Source organism: Ipomoea triloba, chromosome 9 (assembly GCF_003576645.1).
Source record: "Ipomoea triloba cultivar NCNSP0323 chromosome 9, ASM357664v1".
Taxonomy (NCBI): Eukaryota; Viridiplantae; Streptophyta; class Magnoliopsida; order Solanales; family Convolvulaceae; genus Ipomoea; species Ipomoea triloba.
The window spans coordinates 25,446,254-25,463,861 of record NC_044924.1 but is presented as its reverse complement, the minus strand read 5'-3'; the positions used below and the strand labels follow the sequence as shown (position 1 = coordinate 25,463,861).

The window sequence follows — 17,608 nt, the reverse complement described above, 5'->3', positions numbered from 1 at the left end:
GTCCATCAGTATTTTTTATTATGATAGACAAGACTAAAAATAATACTCCGTATGAATCTGATCCATACCTTGAGTAAAATTATCGAGACTAGTAAATTTTATGTTTTCTATTGGCAAAATCCAAGCCTGGAAGTTGGCCGGTTTAGAGATAATGTCCAAAATAATTCTTTGATGAATACTAGTGATTATTAGGAAATATATACCAAAACTTTATACCATATCGAGAAATAAAAATCAATAAATTAAAACAACATTGATCAACAACTCACTAATTTCCATAATAGGCTTCGACAATCTTGACAACTCTCTATAGCATCTTCAAATTATACCATATCGAGAAATAAAATTAATAAAATAATGTCATCAAGTCACCAATTTCCATAATCGACCTTGACAATCCTCTATAACTTCTTCAAATTGGGTATGTACCGTGTGATGAGAATGCATTATCTTTACTGTCTGTTTGAATTGCTGTCAAGATAAGGGATTGGACTCACTAATAATGGTCTCCCAGATGTAGATACGATTGTATCGATTTGGGTAAACAATATATTGTGTCATTTAATTTCTGTTTGATTAAATTTATGCACTTGGTCATATTCTCATTGCCCTAATTGTTCAATCACGATTAGAGTTTGCGATAAGATTATTTTTCAAACAGATAAGTCAAATACATAATCAGGTAAATTGAATATCACATATACACGAAAATCACAATTCAATTATTGCTAGAGATTTTCAAATTTTGGAGTACAGAAAATGTTGGGTGACAAATTCAAGGGAAAAGCTACTGCATTTGAGGTTTGTGTTGTTTTCAAATATTATTTGTGTGCAATTCTTTCATTTTTGGGTACTAGCCAGTGAAATTCCCTACGATCACAGATAGTTGCATATTTTCTATCCGTCGTTACTGTTAACATCACATATTCAAAGGAGAAGCTTACATTTTTTTAGGTTTGTGTTATTTTTGGAGTTAATACCTAATACAGTAGTTATGTGTAGCAAAAATGAGTGATGGTGAGTGTACGTGTGTGAAATGTCGTTCCGCTGAGGATTGTGGGTTAGGACACGCAATATGCAATCAGAAAACTAGGCACTAGCATAAGGAGATCAACAAGAAGCAAAGCAAACGACAACAATGTGGAACAAATACATATGAACAATAGATAAATACAAAATCTATATCTATATCTATATATCTATATATCAATATATCTATTGTAAAAAAGGAAATAATTCTTAATCGGTGAAAACGGTAAATTGATTTAAAATAATAACAGGATTGATTATTATTAATAAAGGAAAATTACAAATTATTAATTCTTAATAATAATAATAATAATAATAATAATAATAATAATATAATCGTATAATAACATAAGTGATTATTGTTAATATTTCGGTAAATTGATTTAAAATAATAACAGAATTAATTATTATTAATAAAAGGCAAATTGCAAATTATTACGGAGTAATTCTTAATTCTTAATAATAATAATAATAATAATAATAATCGGATAATAACATGAGTGATTATTATTATTAATATTAAGCAATCAATAATCAATAATTAGTAGACAAATTACATACAATAAAATAGAAATTGCATGCTAACGTACATTATAAAAAAGGCAATAATTCTTAATCGGTAAAAATGGTAATTTAATTAAAATAATAACAGGATTGATTAGGAAATAATTCTTAATCGTTGAAAGACGGTAAATTGATTTAAAATAATAACAGGAGTGATTATATTATTAATAAATTAAAGGCAAATTGCAAATTCTTAATCGGATAATAACTAGAGTGATTATTATAAATAAAGGTAAATTGCAATGATTTAATAAAGGCAAATTGCATACAATAAAATAGAAATTGCATGCTAACGTACATTATAAAAAAGTAAATAATTCTTAATCGGTGAAAAACGATAAATTGATTTAAAATAATAACAGGATTTGTTATTGTTAATAAAGGCATATTGCAAATTATTAATTCTTAATTCTTAATAATAATAAAAATAATAATAATAATATAATCGAATGATAACAAGAGTGATTATTATTATTAATACGGTAAATTGATTTAAAATAATAACATGATTGATTATTATTACAATATAAAAAAGGAAATAATTCTTAATCGGCGAAAAACGGTAAATTGATTTAAAATAATAACAAGATTGATTTTAATTATTAAAGGAAAATTACAAATTATTAATTATTAATTCTTAATAATAATAATAATAATAATAGTAATATAATCGGATATATAATAGAAGTGATTATTGTTATTATTTCGGTAAATTGATTTAAAATAATAGCAGGATTGATTATTATTAATAAAAGGCAAATTACAAATTATTACGGAGTAATTCTTAATTCTTAATTCTTAATAATAATAATAATAATAATAATAGTAATAATAATAATAATAATAATAATAATAATAATAATAATAATCATCAGATAATAACAGGAGTGATTATTATTATTAATATTAATCAATCAATAACCAATAATTATTAGGCAAATTGCATACAATAAAATAGAAATTGCATGCTAACGTACATTATAAAAAAAAAAGCAATAATTCTTAATAACAGGATTGATTAGGCAATAATTCTTTTTTTTTTTTAGAATAAGGCAATAATTCTTAATCGTTGAAAAACGGTAAATTGATTTAAAATAATAACAGGAGTGATCATTATTAATAAAGGCAAATTGCAATTTCTTAATTCTTAATCGCATAATGACTAGAGTGATTATTATAAATAAAGGTAAATTGCAATGATTTAATAAAGGCAAATTGCATACAACAAAATAGAAATTGCATGCTAACGTACATTATAAAAAAGGCAATAATTCTTAATCGATGAAAAATGGTAAATTGATTTAAAATAATAACAAGATTGATTATTATTAATAAAGGCAAATTACAAAAGGTGGGCTTTTACTCCGTAAAAAAAAAGTGGCTGAGGATTAAAAGAAGCCTTGCTGGGGCTCTGCAATATTTAACAGTTACACGACCTGATCTTTCTTTTGCAGTTAATCTTCTTTGCCAGCATATGCATGCTCCTACTGTTGCACACTGGGAACAGCTGAAACGTGTGCTCCGGTATGTCAAGGGGACTCTGACCATGGGTTTACGCTTACGCCGCTCTGCTTCTACTGAGTTGCATGCTTTCTCAGACTCTGACTGGGCCGGCTGTCCTGAGGAGAGGAAATCTACGAGTGGATATGCAATCTTTCTTGGCACGAATCTTATATCCTGGGTATGCAAGAAACAACGGACTGTTGCCAGATCTTCTACAGAGGCCGAATACAAAGCTCTTGCGGACGTATGTGCTGAAGTGATATAGATAACCTCCCTGCTGCGCGAGATTGGTGCTCCAAGTATTCCGATTCCCAAACTCTGGTGTGATAATCTTTGAGCCACCTACATGTGTGCAAATCCGATCTTCCATGCTCGACAAAACATGTGGAGATTGACTATCACTTTGTGAGAGATCATGTTGCAGCTAAAGCTATTCAAGTCAATTTTATTTTAACAAAGGATCAGCTAGCAGACATTTTTACGAAGCCCCTTCTAGGTCCTAGATTTTCCTTTTTGAGAGACAAGCTACAGGTCACAACTGTACCCTGTGCTTGAGCGGGAGTATTAGGATTCTAGATATTGTGTTAGGTTAGGATTCTTTATCCTAGTCTATCTTTAATTCTAACTCTATATATATACTTGTAACCTGTACAGATGATGGTTAAGATTTGTGAATACCAGTACAACAGTTCTCATCGTATCGAATTGGGTAAACAATACATTGTGTTATTTACTTTTTGTTTGATTTAATTTCCACACTTGATCGTATCGCCATTGCACTAACTATTCAATCACTATTAGGATTTGCGATAAGACTATTTCTCATGTAGATAACTAGGTGAATTGAATATCATATATACACAAAAAATCACAATTCAATTATTGCTAGAGATTTTCAAATTTTTGAGTACATAAAATGTTGGGTGATAAATTCAAGAGAGAAGCTCTTGTTTTTGAGGTTTGTGTTGTTTTCAAATATTGTTTTAGTGTGCAATTCTTCCCTTTTTTGGGTACTCGCTAGTGAAATTAAATTCCATACGATCATAGATAGTTCCTTGTTTTCTAGCCATCATTACTGTTAACTTCACATGCATATTCAAGGGCGAAGCTTACGCTCTTTATATTTGTGTTGTTTTTCGAGTCAATACGAAATTTAGTCTTCGACTATATGATTTTTCTTTATTTACTCCTAAAGTCATTTTTGTGTTTAGTTAGATCCACGACTTCAATGGTTAGTTTTATCCAATTGAGTCCCCGATTGTTAGAATGAGGGACTAAATTGAGAAAAATCACTATAGTTGTGAACTAATAAATTGTGTAAAAAGCTTATTACTGAAATGGTCCATCGACTATTGCCAAATTACCAATTTGATCCTCGACAATTTTTCGTGTCCAAATAAGTCCCTTGACTTTGAAAAATTTAACCAATTTGGTCCTCCGTTTATTTTTCCGTTAAACATCCGTTAAATTGGGACCAAATTTGTAATTTTGCTATAGTCAAGTGACCATTTCAATGAAAAATTAATTACCAATTTAGTCCCATGACTATAGCAAAATTACCAATTTGGTCCCGATTTAACGGATGTTTAACGACAAAATAAACGAAGGACCAAATTGGTAATTTCATAATAGTCGATGGACCATTTCGATAAATAAACTCTTGGGTAAATCTCTTTAGTCAAAAACTAACATGGGTAAAACTATTATAGTCGAGAACTAAATTGAATATTAATAGAGGTGAAATTACCAAACTCTCTTAATAGATGACTCAATTAGATAAAATCAAAGTCGATGACCTAATTAAGCACAAAAAGTGACTAAATCAAGAAAAATCACAATAGGCGAATACTAAATTGGGTATTAACTTGTTGTTTTTGCCATGATTATCACTTTTCTTAGTCTTGACATGTCGGTTGTGTCATTTTAGTATACAAGCAAGTCTTTCACTATTTTGGTAATATATATGTTCATAGAAATTCCATATTCATTTTGCTTACTTTTAACTAATCAAGTCTGATTTACAAGAAATTCTTCTGACAATTCCTGCAACTGCAAAAACACTTCTTTGTAATTTTGATAGGCAAGTTTAGACAACCTACGTTTTGTAGTAAAAGTGAGTGGCAATTGTGTATTTTATGTTGTGGTCAGTGTTAATCTCACATGAAAGTAGTTTTAATTCTTGAAGAAACTTGTGCTCCTTAGCTTATAATTCTTGAAGAAACTTGTGCTCTTTAGCGTATAATTCTTGTATATTTACAAATTTTCTTTGTCCATTTTTATTCACAACTATTTTGTACATCATAACTTGATTGTAGGAATATAAGTCACATGATGAAAATACTCCTAAAGAACTTTCTTGAAAATCAAGGTAAGAACATATATATGATAGATCGTCAGACTAATAGATGCATGTTTTAGTTGAACTGTAAGGTCATTTTGAGAAAAGTTTTTGAGGATTTTTTTTTTTTTTTCAGTTTGGATAGATGCCACTGGACTTTTGAAAAGCTATCTGATGGTAGCACTATGTCACGGACTCGTTCTCATTAACTATTCACGTGCGGCCTTAGCTGCTACTCTTTCTCTTGTAATAGTTTCGTTTAACCCTTGATGGTGATACTAATTTAATGATGGGAATGCTAAGTAAGACAAGAATCTCAAAAAAAGTAGAAGTTGTTTACAAATGAGTCCAGGAGGGTATTTATACCCATTCCACCTCCTTAATGGATGGTGAAGATCCACTAGATCTTATGGCTAAGAATCAGTATATAGAACCCTTCTAAAATATTTCATACATCTTTACAACTACCAGTGTTATATAAATGATTCTAGAAAATTCTATAAACTGTGTGAAATTTCAAGATAGGTCTAGAAGCATGTAAGAAACCTCATATATGTGTAGCAAAGTGCCTCTCGTTACAACTAGTACACCAAAATGCCATTTGCGTCTGTAGTACGTAGCAGACAATATGCCAATTGGCCATAGTTGACCGGCTGAAATCAAATATGCCAAGAGGCAGCTCCCGTTGGGAGTCGAAATTATAACCTTGTAGTTATCAAGTCTAGTTATCAAATCAAACCATTTTACAAACTTGACTAGGGTTGTCTCAAGGGAAACTCGTGGCCTACAGCCGGCAATGGACCAAAATAAGGTAAATCAGTCTAGGCTAGATATAGTTAACCGTCTCAAACCAAGAAGTCCAATAAGTTACTTCTGCAGTCTGACCAACTTGGCGTGATTTCCCCTAGGGGTCTCTTCTTTTTTAAGCTGGTTATTTCACTCAAAATGATAACCTTAAATAGTTTAATAATCAAGTTAAAAATTAAAAAAAAATAAACAAATTTTAAATATAAAATAAAATAAATAAAAAAATACACGGGATCGACGCCTAGGCACCCTCCAAGTGCCTAGAGATTTTTTCAACCATAACATGTATGCAATGTGAATCCATATATAATATAATAATTAATGTCCAAAATCTGCAGAATTGAATTTCACACAGCGTATAGGGAGGAGAAGAGAAACCAACTTGTTCCTGGCAAACATCACAGATAACAACCTCCTCAGTGTTGTTTAGTAAATTGGCCCCTGCAAACACCATATATTCTCTTAGTATATCATCAACCTCTATAGATAAGAGTACAGACCCCTAGGTGCAATCACGCCAAGTTGGTTAGGCTGCTGAAGTAGTAACTTATTGGGCTTCGTGGTTTGAGACGGTTAGCTATATCTAACCTAAGTTGATTTACCTCATTCTGGTCCTTTGTCGAATGCACACCCGAGTTTTTTCAGGGCAATCCAAGCCAAGTTGATCTATTGGATGACCTTCTTTGTTTGAGCCGGTCAGTTATGACCAATTAACCTATTGTCTGCTACGTACTACAGACGCGAAACTGTGGCGCCTGTTCAAGCTGAAAATTTGTAAATATGCAAAAGTTATAAGCTAAGGAGCACAAGTTTCTTCAAGCATTGTTAATAGAGTAATAGACATTGAGAATTAGAACTACTTTTATGTGAGGTTAACGTTGACCACAACATAAAATACACAATTACATCTCACTTTTACTACAAAACTTAGGCTGTCGAAACTTGCATATCAAAATTACAAAGAAGTTTTTTTGCTGATCCAGAAGTCGTAAAAAAAAATGGTTGAAAAACTTGTTTTTGATTGAAAAAGAAAACTCAAATTTTTACTATTTTAGGAAGGTTAAAAATTCGAGAATTTCTTGTAAATCAGATTTGATTAGTTAAAAGTAAGCAAAATGAATATGGAATTTCTATGAACATATATATTACCAAAATAGTGAAAGACTTGCTTGTATACTAAAATGACACAACCGACATGTCAAGACTAAGAAAAGTGATAATCATGGCAAAAACAACAAGTTAATACCCAATTTAGTATTCGCCTATTGTGATTTTTCTTGATTTAGTCACTTTTTTGTGCTTAATTAGGTCATCGACTTTGATTTTATCTAATTGAGTCATCTATTAAGAGAGCTTGGTAATTTCACCTCTATTAATATTCAATTTAGTTCTCGACTATAATAGTTTTATCCATGTTAGTTTTTGACTATAGAGATTTACCCAAGAGTTTATTTACCGAAATGGTCCATCGACTATTATGAAATTACCAATTTGGTCCTTCGTTTATTTTGTCGTTAAACATCCATTAAATCGGGACCAAATTGGTAATTTTGCTATAGTCATGAGACTAAATTGGTAATTAATTTTTCATTGAAATGGTCCCTTGACTATAGCAAAATTACAAATTTGGTCCCAATTTAACGGATGTTTAACGGAAAAATAAACGGAGGATCAAATTGGTTAAATTTTTCAAAGTCAAGGGATTTATTTGGACACGAAAAATTGTCGAGGATCAAATTGGTAATTTGGCAATAGTCGATGGACCATTTCAGTAATAAGCTTTTTACACAATTTATTAGTTCACAACTATAGTGATTTTTCTCAATTTAGTCCCTCATTCTAACAACCGGGGACTCAATTGGATAAAACTAACCATTGAAGTCATGGACCTAACTAAACACAAAAATGACTTTAGGAGTAAATAAAGAAAAATCATATAGTCAAAGACTAAATTTCGTATTAACTCGAAAAACAACACAAATCTAAACAACGTAAGCTTCGCCCTTGAATATGCATGTGAAGTTAACGGTAATTAAAAAAAGCACATAAAATGAAAGAATATCACTGCGAGTAATGATCCTTGTTGTTTTTTTTTTTTTTTTTTTTTTTTTTGGAATATTGAAGGTGATTGATGGTAACGACGTTCCTATAAGAGCAAGCTCAACAATTGAGTTTTTGTTTTTTTTTTTTTTTTGTCTGGAATATTAAAGATGAGTAATGGACAATTGAGTTTTTAAGAATTTTGCAACTCCACCAGAGAAAGAGATGAAAGAGAGAGAATAAGGAAAAAAAAGTGAAAAAGAAAAAATTAAGGCGATTTACAATTGGGTCATCTTAATGTTCGTGCACGGAATATGCACCAATTAACTCAATTATTTTTTAATAGGTTACGAGATCCACAAAAAAAACTCCACCTTCTGCAAGCACCCAAACCATCTCTCTCATTTCCTTCTATCATCTACTAATTAAAACCCACAAAAAATTCACATAATAATACTATTGAGTATGGGAAAGAAAATACTATTCATACTCTCAAATTTTACTTTTTTTCTTACAAAATTTTGATGTTGACATTTTTATTGAGACTCACATGATAAATGATAACTAATAATCTATTACCATATAAAAGGGTATAATTGAAGAAGTAGAAATAGGGAGGAAATGTAGTAAACCCTATTGGAATGCTTAGTAGAGGATTTTATGATGCATACATACATAAATATTTTGATTGGTAATGCTGGGAAGTATACAGCTTGTGCATTGATCGTTGCAATATACAATTTATTTGTTACCTATTACTATACGGTGTATGTTATAAATATTGTAATAGATTTTGATATGTCAAAATTGTAAGTTTAATTAGAGTCCACAATTTTATTTTTCTAGTGTTACAAGTTCATTTATGTCAAAGACTAACAGGAAAATCAGGAAATAATTTTTGAGGATATATTATGCTTGAAGCTGGAAGAAATTTTTGAAGGAATCTATAATTGGGTTATAACTTAATGGCCAAATATATCAAAATATATAAACGCTCATAGATGGTGATAAATTACAAGGAAGACACGTGACTTGAAATTTTTCTTTCACTTGATGTAATTTGATTTGTAATAGGACATCATGGTTGAAAGTTATTTCGTCATTATAACCTAATATTCTTCTACATATCTAATTTTGATTTATATTATAAATACTTTTCAACCAAATATTTCTAAACTCTACCATGATTTAATTTTAATAATTTATAATATATTATTATATAAATAAAAGATAGAAAAAAAAATGGCAGTAGTAGAGAACTAGACTTGTGTAGGGCATAATTTAATAATTAATACTATTAATCAAATAGTGGGTAGCATGCATTACAACGAGTGCAATGAATAAAAAATTATGATTACAAAACTAAGGTTGTCGAAACTCACAGACCAAAATTACAAAGAAGCTAAGGATTTTTGCGGATTCAAGAAGTTGTCAGAAATACTAAAATGACACAACGAACATATCAAGACTAATAAGAAAAATAATAATAATCATGGTAAAAACAACACAACCCTAAAAACTTAAGCTTCTCCCTTGAATCTGTCACCCACCATTTTTTTTGTACTAAAAAATATGAAAATCTCTAGCAACGATTGAATCAAAACCCCAGCACTGTAAAAGACTTCAAGATTAGATATAAAGAAACATTTAAACAGTTAAACACCGTTTTATGTAAAGTGAAACGCAAGGGAATAATTTGACATAGAGCAAACAAGTTTCATCAACGAATCTGTTTACTGCCTCCGCTGCCTTGATCTAGCTTAGTTCACGCCGGTGTTCTACTTTGTTGCTTCCTCTAGCTTCGACCCCACTACTGGCAATTTCGGTTTTAGGACAACGGACTATTAAGACATCCTCAATAGGAATAGTGTTTTTTTAGATGCTAATAACTAGGAGGGAGAGGAGGGAAAGAGCAGAAGAAGAAATGTGAGAAAAATTAAAAGGAAAAAAAAAGTGGACAAAACAAAAAAAAAAAAAGAGTCTTTATGTACCCAGCGTCCGCGTGGCGTGCACGTGCCGACTGGGCACTCCTATTCTTCTCAATTCTTAGCTTAATTATAATTATTTCCTTATTTTACTTAATTTTTTAATTTCTTTATTAGCTTAATTATAATTAATTTCTTAATTCCTTAATTAGTATAATATAAAAGGAAGGAAACCACTACCAAATAATAATAATAATAATATTATAGTATCCCAAGCTCTAAAATCTCTTTAATAGTTTTCCTTTACAATGCTTTTTACCTTTTTCATATAGTATATTTATTAACTAAAAAATGATTTTGTAATTGAAAAGACGATTTTATTACAATTTAAATACTCTGCATTAAATATTTTTGATACTATTAATTATCATTATAATGATAATTTTGAAAATATTTTATTTATTACAAATATTAATATTTTGAAAGATTTGCGTATAATCATTATCTAAAAAACATGATTTTTTTTATTGTAAAAATAATTTTATTACCATTTAAATACCCTGTAATTACTATCAATTCCTTAATTTCGTATTCTCCGTTATTAGCTTAATTACACTTATTTCATTATTTTACTTAATTCATTAATTCCATTATTAGGTTAAATTTTATTAAATCCTTATTACTTCCTTAATTAGTATAATAATAAAAGGAAGGAAACGACTATCTAATAATAATATTATAGTACACTAAATTAGAAACATAAAAACTTTCACCATATAAATTAATTTTTTTTTGTTTTTGTTTTTGTATTGAGATGCTAACTTGGAGAGAGATGAGGAAAGAGAAAAGAAGAAATGTGAGAAAAAAAAAAGGAAAAAAATAAAAAAGAAAGGCTTGACACTAAAAAAAAGAGTCTTTATGCACCCAGAGGGCACGTGGTGTGCACATGCCCGAATTGGCGCTCCTATTATTCTCTCTACCATCAATCACCTTCAATATTCCAAACAAAAACAAAAAAAAACAAGGATCATTACTCGCAGTCAATGATATTCTTTCAAGTATGAAATAAATCAAATAAATGAATAATTATTATGGAGTAATTAATAAATTGGATTATAGAGTCAATGAATAAAGTGGATTAACAAATGAAACTATGAAAGAAATTAAAGGTTTAAAGTTTAAAACTTACCATAGCAGTCCAGACTCTAACGACCGATTAAAATCAAAATAACCTGGTCAAAATCGGATGAGATCGATCGACTCAAACGATTTGGCCGAGTTGACCGACTAGCCGGCCGACTAGAACAATTTCGCCACCTAGCCGATCAACCGATTTTTTGCCGCCTAACAGTGAAAGTGAAATGGCCAAGGGGGGGCCCTAGGCGCTGCCTAGGCCGATTTTTACAACACTGGTTAGTAGAAAAGAAATTACTGGGAATACGAATTTCATTGTTTGGTTAGGTTTAGAAAGGTAAGAAATAATGAATATAAAGATCAATATGCCCTTAAAAAAATGAATGAATAAATAGGTGCCTATGTAATAGTCACCTGCACTGAGGCTCGAACCCAAGTCTTTGGCATGAAAGTTTCTTAATTAAAAATAATGTAATTAAGAAACTTTCATAAAGGTAAAATAGTTCAATCATGCTTTTTTTCCCTTGTGAAAAAAAAAAAAAACAAAAAAACAAAACAAAACAAAACAAAATCCCGCTTCTTTGCAAAGAATTCATTTTCCAATGAAAAAATATTTTCCATCCAATTAAATAGTATTTCTCTCAGTAGTTATGTACAGATACTGCATTGTAACAAAGTTAAATACAAACACACACACACATATATATAAATAAATAAATAAATATATATATATATAGCTGCTCAAGTGTTATTTGCTCAAATAAATACGTACTATTTTCCCAAAAAAAAAAAAGAAAAAAGAATGTATATAATTTTAAACACATTTGTGAAGAATGTATTTTTTTTCCCCAAGATTGTTTCAATCTTGAAACCTGTACAAACAAGTCATGTTATCCTTTATTATATTTCATCAATCCTAGTCTTCCCCCTTTCTTACTGAATGTCAAAAATCAGAATCAAGAAAGTTAAAAGTTGTGACAATAAAACTGGACTGTAAGCATAAATTACAACTTTCCTGTACACAAAATTTGACAAATCTTAACATCACAACTACCTAACAATAAATATGACTCCGTGTAAGGCAGTGACATTAACACAGCAACACCAACACCAACACCACAACTCTAACATCATTCTGCTCAACCGATAGTCTCACTACACAAAAGACTGGTGTGTGCATGAGTGTGTGTGTTCACTCCAGCTTTAGTCTGTTTTCTTCTAGCTGTTGTTTCTTGGGCTCAGCAGGGAAGTATTTTATGCCCACCAGATCACCAACTCTACTGATAACCTATGACAGACAAGATTTTCAAATCGGTAAGAAACAGTGTAAAGGTCGAATGTAAAAATTATGATAAAGGGAATCTAACCTCTAATGCTTTGATAAGATCTTCCCTTGTGTGAGCAGCTGAAATGCATATGCGAGCTCTGGCTAATAGAAGAGGAGTTGCTGGAAAAGCAACCGTTACCACAGCCACCTATTAATATCGTAGAAGGTTAGTCATATAGGTGATCAAAGCAACGTTAATCGGAAAGCTGACAGAAAGGATGCAACTTAAAGAAACAGGGAAATAAAAAACAAAATAGAAGAGAGAACTTCACATTCTGTCTGAGACACTCCCGTGAAAACGCAGGTATTTTGGAAGGATTATAGAGCATGATGGGCATCACAGGGGAGTCGTTATCTCCCAGGACCTCGAAGCCCATTTTCTGCAGTTCTGAGCGGAAAAAGTTGCTGTTCTCACGTATTCGTGCTAGTTTTTCAGCCCCTATATTCACAAACTTGCTTCAATTATGCAACAAATAAGCACAACTAAGAGTACATGCATAATAATCGCATAATATAGGGTCCATAGGGAGTAAACACCACACCAAGCAACAGATATGGGAGCTTTAAAATTTGCTTACCTCTACTAGAGCCATCTTCTCCAAGAATAACTTTTATGGCAGAAATAATTTGTTGGGCAGCAGGAGGTGATATTGATGTTGCATATAGATGAGCAGGGCATGCGTACTTCAGATATTGAATCAATTCCTGAATTGTGATATCAAACACTGCTTAAACTGAAATAATCTCATATCTCATATATAAATAAAAGCTCTTGAGATGTAACTGCAGAAGAAATTTGAAAAATAAAAACAAAATAAAAGGAAATAATATTTTGATTCTTTGCTACATGGCTGAAACTATATCTAGCTGACTGCAAAATGAGCTTACAATTCTACTCCAAACCCTATAACTCGACTATATGCCTTCGTATCACATACCAAAAAATAAACACCCAGAATTTACAATGTTTTAATGGAAGGTGATATCAGCCATGCCCCATACATAAACAATCATGTATTCTGAACAAGGAATAAGCATTAGAAGTTTAGAACATTAGAATCCACTTCAATAAATCACAACAAAATTCAAATAAAAAAGTCAAAATTACCAAATTTCTGTCTAGACAGCCACAATATTATATGAACATATAACTTATCACACATAAAGGTGGATTTGAGAGAACATTACTACAGAAATGAAACACTATGTAGGGGTAGTTTACTTCATTTCTCTATTTTTCCATTTCTCCATTTCTCCAATTTTCCTTCTCCATTTCTCCAGTTTTCTTTCTCCATTTCTCCAGTTTTCCATTTCTCCCTTTCTCCAGTTTTCCATTTCTCCTTTTTCTAATTTTCATTCCCTATTCCTCCAGTTTTTCATTTCTCTAATAATAATAATAATAATAATTTCAATACACCAATAAAAACCTTACACTAAATAAATTACAACCGATTACAAAACAAAATACGCAATAATAACATGTATAAAAATACAAAAGTGAAGATATCATTTGCAATTTGTAATAAAAATTATAGTAGTAGTAGTAGTAATAATAATAATAATAATAATAATAATAATATTATTATTATTATTATTATTAAGAAAGAAGAAAGAAATGAAAAAAAAAAAGAAAAAAAAAAAAGAAAAAAAGAAGGAAGACGAAGGAGAAAAAAGGAGGGGAAAAAACGAAAGGGAGAAAGAAGGGGGGAAAACAGAAGAAAAAGAAGAATGGGAAAGAACGAAGAAAGAAAGAAGCTAGGGAAAAACAAGAAAGGAATTGAAGATTAGAAGGAAACAGACGAAGCGCCACAAGCAGGAATTGATCCCACGACCTCGCGCACTATTCATCCGAAATCACTGTTCACCATCTAACCTATTTTACATGTCATATTTCCTAATTAAAGTAAACAAAATCTTATTTATTTGATTAAATTTTTTAGATTTTCTTATGACTAATGATATATATACACACACACACACACACGTACACACATACATTCATTATGTGTCTTGTGTGTCTATATCTGTGTGTAGATTATGTGTCTTGTGTGTCTATATCTGTGTGTAGATGTGTTGAATTGATGGTTCAGAAACATTAATGCACACAACACACTCCACTGATGTTAATTTCCTGTGTCAAAGTTTTATGTGGATGTAACAGACCAACAAACCTTGGATCCAGCAATATAACCACCACATGATCCAAATGATTTCGTGAAAGTTCCCATCATGATATCCACATCTGCAGTGTCAACTCCTAAGAGCTCACAGACACCCCTCCCAGTTTTGCCAATTGCTCCAATGCTATGGGCCTCATCCAAATAAACATATGCCTGCAACAAGAATATGATTGTAGATATTACTCATACAGGCAGCAGAATATCCCAAGATTTACTAGAAAATGATCCAAATACAGCCTAGACCGGGGAATGGGAAGGGAGGTTCAGTTGCAAGTTGCAACAGAAGGTAGGGTTCTCAGTACTGCTATTTCAAGTGTTAAACAAGAACATGGCTTCTTCTACCTAGTTTTCATACAAGTTAACATCTTAAGATGTACTACCTTGTATTTTTTGCATATGGCGACAATCTCTGGAAGATTGCAAAGTTCGCCTTCCATGCTGTATATGCCCTCCACTACAACAATGATCTTCTTCCATGGCCTGTGCGTCCTAGGTTGCCCTTCAGCAATTTGTTCTCTCAAAACCTTCTCCAAATGGGAGGGTGCTGTGGAGACATTTGGGAACAGATTAAAAATACATACAAGCCAAAATAGATTGCATCTTACAGAGTATTGTTCATGAAAACAAAAGGCATCTTACAAAAACTTACTGTTATGTTGGAATACACGAATAGTAGCTCCAGAGCCTCGGGCTCCATTAACAATAGAGTTGTGGTTCAGGGAATCACTAATTATCAACCCTCCCTGCAAATGATCATAAACTGAGGGCTGATAGAAAAAGCAGATCAATGTTAATATCTAGTGCTTACTGAGGATACCTTTCCAATCAACACAGGAAGAATAGCCGAATTTGTAACATAGCCCATGCCAAAAACTATAGCAGCAGGTTTTCCAACAAAATTAGCTACACATTCCTCCAATTCAGTGTGTAATGAAAGAGTTCCTGCCAACATAATTCAATTAGAAGTTGAACACTTTAACAGTAGCCATACTGTTAGAGCTTTCAAGAAATGAAGCCTACCTCCATCAACACGGGTACTACAAGTGCTTGGCGAAAACCTTTTCAAGGAGTCTATTACACGAGGAGTGCAATATTCATCAGATGCAGCAAAACCAAGATAATTATATGATCCCAAGTTAAGGCACTTAGAAACTTTTGTGGTCCGCCTGCAGAGGTGCATTGAATAGATTGCCATAAAACAAATATTCAGAAACAAGAAAGCTGATTGTTTAGACATCCAAAAGATGATTGCATGACAAAGCAATAGTGTAATCATTGAGTAAAAGGAAAGATCAAAAGTTAAAGAAAAATTCGGCAGAAGAGGGGGATATTTTAACTAGAAATGATAAATAAATACTCACTTCAGAGTTTTATTATTGTCATTGGACACACGCTCCACAACATCAAACCAAGCATCAGGAGGACTAGAAATTGGTCGCCCAAAACAATCCTGTAAAGAGTTGATTGTATTAAAATAATAATAATAATAATAATAATAACTCAGAAGCCTGACAAATGCGTAGAGTATCATCAGAGGGTAATTTGTCTTGGTAAAACATTCATGATGACTTTTGGAATACAGATTAAAAAGCTTCATGGAGGATAAAAAGGGTAAACTTTCAGTAAAACATTCATTTTCATCTCTAAACAATATTAACTTTTAAGGCCGCATTCTCAAACTAAATGAAATATAGATAATAAGAAGCACCAAGATGTCAAGATGCATAGGAATTCAGATTATCAGAGGAGAAAATACAAATCACAAAACCATTTCTTGTCTCTTCAACATTATCTTTAGATTATCTGAAGCATATAACATAATTTATGAAAATGAAAGAAAGTATGCAAAGTATGGTTTCCATTTCAATATTTCTGAATCATTCATTCCTCGCGTCAATCATCCATTGAATTCATCAATTAGCAATACGGCAACAAAATAACATCAGAAAGGGTAATATACCTGAATCCGAAGATATAATCGACGAGTGTAGAAATCCTCAAGCCCTAAGCAGATCGGAGCATATCCCTAGCATAAACAGTAAAGCAGAGCAAAATCTACAAAATTCAGTTCCATACGCGCGCGCGCTTCTTACGAATATAAAAGAACTACCAACAGAGAGATGCATAAGCTTAGACGCAAACAAATCAATACCATATACAAACAGAGAGTACCTGGAGATTGCTGGAATGCCACCAATCAAAGATTTTCCTGAAGAAGTCGCGGAATTGGCCGAATGCGAAGAGGAGGATGTAGCTGAAGAAGGTGGTCAGAGCGGTGAAATACGGGATTTCAATCATTTTGGAGGGAGCAGGGACCGGATCAGACGGCACGGCGGAGAGGAGAATCCGGCGAAAACGGGAGGTCGGAGATGGCAGAGATCGGCAGCCGGCAGGTGATGGGAGAGGGAGAAGGAGAAGAGAGAGAGAGGGATGGGATTCACCCAAAATCCAAACCCCTCTTTCCACTTGATTTGTTGATAATGAAAATGAATAATGGGAAAAATCCAAATTCAAAAATTATATATATATATATATACCACTGGAAATAAGATTCTCTTTTTATTTTTAACTTTTCCATTATTTCGCTGTACGTTGTGCCTTGATGGTTGTACACCGCCATGTGAGTGGTTTTAATGGAATGGCCCAATCGGACATTCAAAGAATCAAAGCAAAGACTCGCCAAATGTCAGGTTTCAACATTCAACGACTCATAATCGTAATTTTGATATTTTGTTCTCATATTTAAAATGTATTACTTTTA

At 31.8% G+C, this 17,608-nt stretch overlaps 2 protein-coding genes across 2 annotated transcripts; one reads left to right on the top strand and one right to left on the bottom strand.

Moving 5' to 3' along the window:
- The first annotated feature begins 1,007 nt into the window (after positions 1 to 1,007).
- Positions 1,008 to 3,361, top strand: LOC116029815 (uncharacterized mitochondrial protein AtMg00810-like). The gene is made up of 2 exons (XM_031271855.1): positions 1,008 to 1,017; positions 3,048 to 3,361. Exons 1-2 carry the CDS (start codon positions 1,008 to 1,010, stop codon positions 3,359 to 3,361), a joined length of 324 nt encoding a protein of 107 aa, XP_031127715.1.
- An 8,854-nt stretch (positions 3,362 to 12,215) lies between these two features.
- LOC116030016 (long chain base biosynthesis protein 2a) lies at positions 12,216 to 17,338 on the bottom strand. The gene is made up of 12 exons (XM_031272098.1): positions 17,020 to 17,338; positions 16,808 to 16,873; positions 16,209 to 16,297; positions 15,868 to 16,013; positions 15,665 to 15,789; positions 15,497 to 15,590; positions 15,228 to 15,391; positions 14,839 to 15,000; positions 13,246 to 13,372; positions 12,940 to 13,106; positions 12,708 to 12,815; positions 12,216 to 12,628 (listed from the first exon to the last, which is right to left on the bottom strand). Exons 1-12 carry the CDS (start codon positions 17,143 to 17,145, stop codon positions 12,533 to 12,535), a joined length of 1,470 nt encoding a protein of 489 aa, XP_031127958.1. The 5' UTR covers positions 17,146 to 17,338; the 3' UTR covers positions 12,216 to 12,532.
- Between the last annotated feature and the right edge of the window lie 270 nt (positions 17,339 to 17,608).

Bases quoted from the DNA above. Each gene is read 5' to 3' on its own strand.
- LOC116030016 (XM_031272098.1), bottom strand. From the start codon at position 17,145: ATGATTGAAATCCCGTATTTCACCGCTCTGACCACCTTCTTCAGCTAC. The intron at 16,014-16,208 runs GTGAGTATTTAT...GCACCTCTGCAG, and splicing joins GACAATAATAAAACTCTGAA to GCGGACCACAAAAGTTTCTA. The intron at 15,591-15,664 runs GTATCCTCAGTA...GATCATTTGCAG, and splicing joins TTCCTGTGTTGATTGGAAAG to GGAGGGTTGATAATTAGTGA.